General features: G+C 47.5%; 1 protein-coding gene across 4 annotated transcripts in view; it reads left to right on the forward strand.

Annotated features, from left to right (window-relative positions):
* FLT3LG (fms related receptor tyrosine kinase 3 ligand) overlaps positions 1 to 8,858 on the forward strand; it is a 30,369-nt gene extending 21,511 nt beyond the window's left edge. For 2 of the 4 annotated variants that reach the window (XM_044448148.1, XM_044448146.1), the window contains exons 6-9: positions 2,626 to 2,779; positions 5,588 to 5,751; positions 6,712 to 6,779; positions 8,572 to 8,858. In XM_044448148.1, the coding sequence (XP_044304083.1) occupies positions 2,626 to 2,779; positions 5,588 to 5,751; positions 6,712 to 6,762 (369 nt within the window). In that variant the 3' untranslated portion in view covers positions 6,763 to 6,779; positions 8,572 to 8,858. Of the gene's footprint in view, positions 1 to 2,625; positions 2,780 to 3,554; positions 3,716 to 5,587; positions 5,752 to 6,711; positions 6,780 to 8,571 lie in introns of those variants that run through there. The other 2 variants (XM_044448150.1, XM_044448149.1) reach the window with 2 other exon arrangements.
* Positions 8,859 to 9,661: the final 803 nt, after the last annotated feature.

Raw genomic sequence — 9,661 nt, forward strand, 5'->3', positions numbered from 1 at the left:
GGAACACAACACAAGCCATGCCCCATGTTAATTATTTTTCTAGTGCTGTATGAACATATTTTAAATGCTTAGAGCAGAGAACGATCCCTTAAAAAAACCTATTACAATGAATTCAGATGTGAACAAATCACAAGAAAGCAATCCTTCAAGTTCCTTCCTGTACTGCATCATGCAATACTCCAGAAGATGCTCAGGTCTGAAAGTTAACGCGTCTCTTAGCAGTTGAATGAATCCACAAGAAGGTTCATGTAGTCTCAGCATTCTTTCTCTTTTCGGTTTTGCTTCCTTGCTTAGACCTCTGAAGCCTTGCTTCAGGTGGGTGTAGAATTTATAGATGCTGTTTTGAATCAGGTAAATCCAAATAATGCACCATACCCTCCCTGGAGAGCATCTGCTGTGTGGTTGTGCTGTGGTGACTATCTGGGCCCTCATTCCAATGTTCATTCCCTCAGTGCTGCTTTTGTAACACTGAAAAGGATTCACTGGCACATATAAAGAAGGGAAGTACTTTGTGTGCTTGGAGGAAGTAGAAAAGAATCTGTAGGGGGAAAGTCCTAAGTACCAGCTTAACGAACAAACAAAAGACAAAAACCAGCCAAATGAGGACTTTGCATACTTAAGGGGAAGTGGCGAGAAGTGGAAAGAAAACCAGGCAAGGAAGAGTTGCTGGAATTGTGAACTGCAACATTCTGTCCTGGACAATTTGGCTGCAGATCCTGCAAGTCGGGACCTAAGCTTTCTCCAGTCTGGCAACTGGCAGACGTATCAGGTCACAACTCCCATTCATATGGCTAATGTCGTACTGCCAGGTGCCGCAGACTGTGCCCAAAAGTTCATGAGGGACACTGGTCTGAAGGGAATATACCAGCTGCTTTTCAGCCTCTCAGCCCAATTCCTTACACGGTACGCACCCCCGCAGGATTGTTGTCGTTGCTCTACATGGCATTTCTAGCCCGCCTTTTTTCCTCTTGTGAGGAACACAAAGGGCTTACAGAGCTCCATTTTATCCTCGCAACAACAGCCCTGTGAGGTAGGCGAGGCTGAGAATGAGTGACTCGCTCAAAGTTGCCCAAGGAGCTTCATGAGCAAGCCAGGACCCAGATCTCCCAGGTCCCCCGTCTGGCACCCCCACACCACCGGGCTGCCAACAGCAGGGGCACCCTGTGCCTGCATGCGCTCGTGTATTCTTCCGCCAGGAGTATTTTCCCGGCTGCAGGATGGAATCCAGCATGCCCAACCTCTGCTTTGAGGGGAAGTCAGCAGGGAGCTGCGGGTTGTTCCAGCCCTCCACTATTTTCTTGTAAGGATGCAGCTTCTATACTACTGGCAGGAAATCGCTCTCTCCTCCCCCTCCTCCCCCTCCCCACTTTTGCAGCCTCATGTGCACATCTGTTGTGTGCCACTTATGAGCCATGCAATTGGCACAACTACCCTTGCCGGGTGTGGATTGTCACAGCATTTGACCCCTTTGAGGGGGGCTGGCTGGGGTGGTTTGCAGAGTCCCCCCCCATGACTTGCTCTAGGGCTGCTGTGGGGGAGTGGTTGTGAGCACGCACGCATGTCAGAACATCCCGCACGCCACAAGAGTCGTTGTGCTGATTAGGTGGCTTGCTGCTACCTTGTGCACCGTGGCTTATTGCCCCTCTTCCATCGTGCACACCTGCCTGCTCATGTCAGAAGCAGGTACACACCTCCCTATTTACTAATGCTCGATATATTGCCTACATGAAGTTATTCAGGCCTTCGTAACTGTGCTTAAACTGCCCCTTTTTATTCCTTCCCTGCCCTTCTACCTGCTCTTAGCCCCCCAAAGGGGCTTTTTGCAGTATATGGCATTGCTGGTGATAAATAGTTGCAGGGAGGGAAATGGCTTTCAGCAGCAAGCTTTTTCTAATAAAAGTGGCTTGTTTAAGCTGCCATTGTAAAAATGCAACCAACACAATGTCAAGTCCAGCCCCAATTGCTCAGGCATGAAGTTAATTATAGCAGGAGTAGGCAGAAAGTAGATAGAGATCTGGTGGTCGATCTTGAGCTGATTCACAGTAGCTTGGCAAACATTTCCAACCCCCAGTTGTCCAGCATGAGCAATGACAAAATGACATTTCCTGTCTAAATTGTACCACTGAAATGGGTAACCAGAACCAGAGCTCAGTTCATTTTTCATGCTCAAAACAAATTTCTGGATGCAGAATCTACCTAGGAGGTACCCTTTTCTTCACTGTAAGTGGATGTTTTTTCCATTTGACTCTACTTGCTGGATTTTGGGATTCTGGTAACAAAACAAACATATTTATTTACTGTATTCTTGCCTCATTTTCCAGCCAGAATAGGTTCCTCAAGCAGTTTTCAAAAAATTAATAATGAGCCAGTCCCAATCTAAAAGACACAACACAGAGAGAAAAGGCTCAGGAACAGTGCAAAATATAGGCACTTCAGGACTTCTTGTGGGTTGTTGAAATGAGTGGAAACAAGGGCCCTGAAGCCCAGTATCAGTTCATCCCTTGCCCAGTATCTGTGGCCCGTTTGGTTTTCTCCTTGCCATAATCCCCATGTCTGCTCATCTAGGAGCTTACAGGATCTTCGTATCTGGATGTTACGCCATGTTTCTCTTTTGCATCTTACTAGGACAGATGTGTCGCTTTTGAGAGGACAAACATCTCTCAGTTCCTAGAGCCCATTCCCTCCTTTCTTATGTCGTTGGCAAACTGGATGGAGAATCTCCTGGAAAATAGTTCTGCTGCTGACTTTCATAACTGCACCACTATTCAGTGCCTACCAGGTAACATTTCCAGCCGAAATGGGGAAGAGGGAAACTGAGGATCCTTTTGGCAAATTCGGCAAAAATTTATGCTGTTGGTGAAACTGCATCATAGGCTGATCCCACGTGGAGCTTTGCGCCCTCATTTGCATCCTTCAAAGGGGTCAGGGGGTTCAGTTTAAACCTGGTCGCAGTAGGTTTACTGAAATCGTGGGGACTTAGCCATGGCTGACTTAATTCCCATTGATTTCAGTTTGCCTGCTGTAAGCATGTCCAATCCATACGTGTGTTTCACATACATTATCTCTGTAGCCCACAGTCCCAGTATCAGCACCCCTTCCGCAATGACGTGGCAGCTACCTCAGATGGTCCACCAGCATCGATTCCTTCACATTGTGCTGGGACCTGCCAGCCGCCATTTTCAGTTCCACACAACGCCCCTAATGCAGCTAACCGTGGAAAATATAAATAGTTCCTCTGATCCGTTTGTCCCCATTGCAGTTGTTGTGATTTCCACAAGGTCCCAGATCAACGCTACATTAGGGGCACGGGATTGAATTTTGAAAATACTGTTAGTTAAGGTCAAGGACCAGCCCTGTTTATAACAACCGCATTGCAATCTCCATGTTGCAAGCAAGGGGACAGCGGCAGAGAGGAAGATGGCTGGCTAAGTGCTTATGTACCTGAGATCTAATTTGAATGCAGGACTTCCCGGCTTATGGCTCACACCCAGTGGTCTCTTTAATCTCTCTCCCCCCCCCTGCTCCCCTTCCTATTTGTCCTCTGTCTTTCTCAGAGCAAACCTCCACAGAGGACATTGGCTAAATATGGATTCAACCTTACTTTGAACAGACTCACTGAAATCAACGGAATTAAAATTAGTCATGAAAACTGAAGTCTCCTTGATTTCGGTATGACTAATCTGCATTCAGCACATAGTGTAGCGGTGGACAGCTCCCATCAGCTGTAGCCTGCATTGCCAGTGGTGAGAGGTGATGGGAGTTGTAGGCCATCGGCATTCACACCAAACGATAATCCCTTCTCTTCTCTTCTCTTCTCTTCTCTTCTCTTCTCTTCTCTTCTCTTCTCTTTGCTTCGCGCCTCGCCTCGCCTCGCCTCGCCTCGCCTCGCCTCGCCTCGCCTCGCCTCGCCTCAAAAGCTGCAGTGCCCATTCAAAGCCAGGTCTTACCTTCTCTGGGAGGGAATCCATTCCACAGCTTGGGTGCTGCCAGGGCGAAGGCACTGCCCATCTCACATTCCCAACAAAATCTGTTTTTGGTGGGACATACTGTATCTATATGCTTATTTGATGCATTAAATGCCTCTTAAAATACAGCTCTCTGGGGTGTTTGCTTTTTAACAATTTAAAACAGAGTAAAGCCGATAAGTTAAAGACGTGGGCACAATTCTGTGGTGTCTTGACAGAGTCTGGAGAGCCTTGGGATGATTTAGAATCCCTTGCCTGCCGCTCACCCACACAGTCAGTGTGGACCGAATCATGCTGCCTGCATCTCCAAGGCCAGACACTGACCTCCGAGAGGGCTATGGGGGCATGTTTTGGGGACGGGGGCAGGAAGGGGAGGAGGCTGGGGAGGTTGGCTTCCACCGTATCTAAATGGCTCCTCAGCTTCCTCCCCTCTCCCTCTGGCACTTCACCTAAACAGCTAAACATGGTTGTCTGGATTAAGTACAAGGCACGAAATGCAGACCACTGCACCTCCTGCCTTGCATTAGTAGCACGTGAGTTCCTGTGCTTGAAGGCCACTTTGCACTGAGGAACAGACAAGGTAGGATCCTGACTTTTGAGCGCAATCCTAGGCAATCCTGTTTAGATAGAAAAAAGCCCTGCAGTTCCCAGCATCCTCCAGTCAGCCATGCGGAGAATGAGGGAACTCTTGAAGAGGGGCTTCTGTGGACCACCTGGAGGTACAGGTAGGTGCTTATGGTAGGATGCATTCCACCTGGCCCTAAGCCATGGAGACAGCATCACTGCTTCCAACTGCTTGGAAGAATCCACAACAATTAAACTGGTACAGCACTGATATGTTTGTAATGCAAATATTACAAATATTACTCCTACCCCTTCTCTTCTCCTCTGTCATTCTACTTCTCTTCCTCCATCTTCCACCTTCCTTTAAGAAAATACAGTATTGTGATGCTGCTCACCTTGGCTCAGGTTCTAACCTGCTGCTTGGAGACGAACGTGCTATTCCACACCATCGTGGTTCATTCATTTATGTGTGTGTCCTTTTCATATTGTCTAGTTCAGGGGTCCCCACATGGGACTCATGGACCCCTTCAGCAGCGTCTGTGCAGCTCTTTGCTCTCTGCACCTTTCAGAAATGTTTAAGAAAACACTGAAAAAGCATTAGGGCTGCAGCTGCTTCTTCTTCCTGCATAGCAGGCAGCAAGGGAAAGCAAAGCAAAGGAGCTGGAAGGTGAGAAAGAGCCAGGCAGGAGAACGGAAGTGCGGGGAAGCAGCACACTAAAGCGGGTGGTGGGAGAGATGAGCAAGGAGAGGTAGTCTGTGTGGACCGAGGAAGCCTGGATGGGCTGGGAAGCCACTTTTCCCATTCTGCCCTTTATCCCAGCCTCCCAGTTCAGGATTTCTCTCTCCAAACCTCCTGACCTGACAGGCCTCACAGCAGCCACTGTGTAACTTCCATATTTTGTGAAGGTGCCCGCAGCAGTTTCTCAGGTTCCAAAATGCAGCTATGAGTCCAAAAAGGTTGGGGACCCCTGAACCACCCTCTGTCCTGCCCTGGACTGCACTTGCTACTAGTAGGCATTTGATCTGCCCCTATAGGTCAGTCTCTTTCTGTACTGCAGACTCTTACACCACTCCAACTATCAGTCCCTCTGCCCAGAAGCATGAAATGAACCACACATCTCCGCCAGTCTCCCCTGGAAGAGCTTACTGGGGGCTGCTTATATTTCCAGTTTTCTTGCTCTGCTCCCTCTCTGTCTTGAGAATTCCATGCAGGAGATGCCAGGTAAGCAAAACAACAGCAGCAGCAAAGACCTTTCCAAAGGCCCTGGGCTAGATTCATCATGGTAGGTGGGGATATAAATCTAAGAAATAATTCCAGAGGGGTGCATTCATGTGTTGTAGCCTCCTCTCCCTACCTAAGAGTCTCTCACTTTCATCAGATACATGAAGTCGTATCCTCTAGTGGCAGGTACATAGAAATATGGGAGCTGGTGGGGCAGAGAGAGAAAGTGTAAACAGAGGTCACCGGGCAAGTGCATGCAACAAGCACTGCCTGGAACATTTCATGTAAAGCTTCAGCTTGCAAGCAAGGCATTAACTGGTGATAACGTCACCAATTAATGTCTCCAGTTAATGACCAATAATCATAACACTCACTGGGGCTGGAAACACTTGATCCCATCCATGCCCAAAGGGAGCGAACCCGAATAATGGTAAATTTTAATTCAGCAGTTTCACACCGGAGTCTCTTCTTTAAAGTTCCGTTGTTGGCGAAGGGAACTTTCAGGTCAGTATGATTTGTGGAATTTCAGCTTTTCTGCCTTCTTTTGAACGCACTGGTAGGTAGAGTATGAAAAGAATACCTGTCAATGGATCCATAGGTCCTATGCCAGCCTTCCTCAATTCAGCATCCTCCAACACTGTTGGATTACAACCTCAGTTATGACTAGCTGTGGATGATGAGAGTTGTAGTCTTACACATTTGGAGGATGCTGGGTTAACAAGGGCTGCTGGGTGCCATGTTTCTCTGAACATTATACAGTGGCATCGCATATAACTCCAGTGGGGTCCGCCTGCCCGCCTTCAGCATCCAGCACTTGAAATGGTTTGGAGAAATATACTAAATTGCCTCCTGGTGGCGATTGTCCCAGTGGCCATTGCTCCATTAACCTGCCCCCTGCCAGCATCTTTGCCCATCAGTACAGTCAAGACAGTAATCCTGGCCCTGTGCTTCATCTCCCAGACGCCCCCAAGTTTTCGGGAAACTGACATGGAGCCTGTGGAGGTCCTTTAGGAATGGCAAAGGTGACGGTAAGACATTTCTGCATTTCTGTGAGTTATCCCTGATCAGAAGGTGGGGTAAAAGACCGACCATGCTTCTGTGCAATTCGCCCTGAGCCGTGGATGTTAGCAGGCATTGCGCCATGGTTTAAAAAGGTCATGCTTTGCATGAAGAGAAGGGGGTAAGCTGCACTGCAGGTGAGGACGAGCACGGCCGAACACTCTTGTGTTAAAAAAATAGATAAATCAGTCCCTGCAGAGGGAAAAACAGCCTGTGAGGGAGGAAGTAACATTGAAGTGGAGGCTGACATGGTTAAATGTAAACCTGAAGGAGCGCTTACATCCATATATGCCCAGTCGCCCCCTGAGGTCGGCAGGAGAGGCCCTTCTCCGGGAGCCCTCCGTGAAAGAAATTAGGAGGGTGGCTACTCGGAGGAGGGCTTTCTCAGCGGTGGCGCCTAAGTTATGGAATGCGCTCCCCAGAGAGGTCCGCCTGGCGCCGTCATTATTTGTTTTTCGGCGCCAGGCGAAGACCTTTTCATTTAAGCAACATTTTAAATGTTAATACTACTGAATTTTATCTGGCCAGGGCGGCTTATTTTATTTTGTGTGTATATTGTATTTTAAATTATTATTAGTATTCTAATATGTATATTTTAATTTATGTGGTTTTATTTATTGTTGTAAGCCGCCCCGAGGCTTCGGCAAACGGGGCGGCATAAAAATGTTCTAATAAATAAAATAAAAAATAAATAAATAATCCTTTGCACACAAATACAATCCCTGTACATATAAAATTAGTATGTTAAGGAGAGACTAAATTGCAAGTGGAATCTCAAATGGCTGTACAAAAATACCTCTGTATTCTGTATACCTGCCTGCATATAGAAACTAACATGTCAAGAAGAAGGCTAGTTTGCCAGGGGAGGAATCACATGGCTAGTTGTCCTCGCTTACCAAACAAAACAAAACAAACACCTTTGCCTGAGGAACCCTGCATGTCAGGGGAAAAGTTGCTGTCTCTCTTCCACCTTTGTATGCTAATTTTTCTATGTAATTTTGTGTGCACATGGAAAAATATCAGTGCTTTTTTGGTCATAGAACGCACCGGAACAGAGTTCCGGCACCTTTTTTCGACGGATTTTCCAAGTTTTAAAAGTAACTTTTGAAAATTCGATGTTTGGTCCACGTGGATTTGAATCACCCTGTCGAGCGTAGCAGGTCGGCAGCAAAATCATTAAAACGGTGCCTGCGGGCTGCTTGTGTGTCGAATCCGATGCATGCGTACTTCGTCCGCGCTGGTTGTGATGGTGCTGCTCAACCTGTGATTAGTTGTGTGGTCGTGCGCTGAGTGCTTACTGCGGGCGGCAACTGTTATGTTTCATTACACAACTGATGCGTGCGTACAGTGATTGACTAAGTGCGAAAGGTAAATAATTTCATGAGTTCCGGCGCCTTTTTTCTTACAAAAAAGCACTGAAAAATATTAAGCTATTTTAAGAAAGAGGGTGAACTGTAGTTAAAGGTGCGCATTGTTTAATGGTCCTCCATATAAAGCCAAAAAAGCCCCTGCACACAGAAATGTAGCAAACCACAGAGAAACCTGGACTCCAGCTCTTCTCCCTAACATGTTAGCTTTCTGTGTTCAGATAAATTTTTGGAAACTGGAGTTGTCAGCTAATCGCAGCCTAATGTGGTGAGTTGTACCTCAATATGATTTATAGGTTCGTGCCTTAAGGGAAATATTGCAGAAACGCAAAGGAATATATTTTTGCAACACCCTTACTTTCTTGACAACTTAGCTTGTCTTTCCCTCCCACAGAATCTCATCCACAGGTGCAAGTGATCTGAAAGAGATGGAGACTTCCTGCTGACGTGTTGGTTCGAGCACCTCATCCTCTGCTCCCAGTTTTCTCCCTGGAGGCCTGAAGTCACAAATCACAAATGTCACCTTCTGGAAAGCTGGGATGGGGGAGAGAGAAAGATCTTGCGAAATGTCTACAAGGCTGCAGTTCTGACACATTCCACTGGGTGATGCTGCACCGACATTTTTATATTGTATGTGTATGTGTGTACATGTGTGTGAGAGAAAGATGTATATATTTTGTATAAATAAAAAGCAAATGTTTAATAACCATGTGGATGTTTCATTGAAGGGGCATTGCACAAAAGGCGAATGCTGGTACCTGTGACCAGCATCACTGGGCATCTGTCAGGGCCCATGAAGGGGTCCTCATGATAAACTGCTGGGCCTGAGAGGTCTCTAACTACTTTAAATTTCTCATTATGCCCCAAAGTACTGCACGTGTGGCTCTTGAATACTGGGAGAGATTGGCAGTCCTTTTAATGGAAAACTTGGAATAGCCGTCAGGAGACCAGTGCGGGGGGTGTGGGGGCCCGCAGGCCTGCAGCTGCCCCTCATACCCAGAACTGCTGTGTTTGCACAGCCCACCCTTGTGGGCACAGCCAAGCTCCTCGAAGGCTGAGGGGTCTCTTGTGGCTACAGGACCAGCTCTACCATCAGGCAAACCTCGGGCAGAAGGGGAGGCTCCCCCTGTGGAAGGACGGAACTGGGTGCTCCAGGTAACCTGCCCTGCACCTGCTTAAGCTGGTCTGCAGCCCTCCAGTGTGGGGCAGAATGTTACCCCATCAGTGCTGCCCAGGCAAAACACACCTGCCAGTCCAACAGCTTCTGGGGTTGCTCGTGGGACCTCATCCCTCACCTCAGGCAGCAAAATAGCTCTCATCGGTCTAGTGATGGCAGGAACTTTGCCAGACCGTGTCCTGTTTCAGCCAACACATCTTCTGTGTTAATCTGTTTGGTGCTACAGGAAGGTTTGAGTTTGTTGGAGAGGAGTAACACGGCTGCTTTTCTGACCCAAAGATCATTCCATATAGCAGCTCCTGTACCG

Source organism: Varanus komodoensis, unplaced genomic scaffold (genome assembly GCF_004798865.1).
Source record: "Varanus komodoensis strain SLA01 unplaced genomic scaffold, ASM479886v1 scaffold53, whole genome shotgun sequence".
Lineage (NCBI taxonomy): Eukaryota > Metazoa > Chordata > Lepidosauria > Squamata > Varanidae > Varanus > Varanus komodoensis.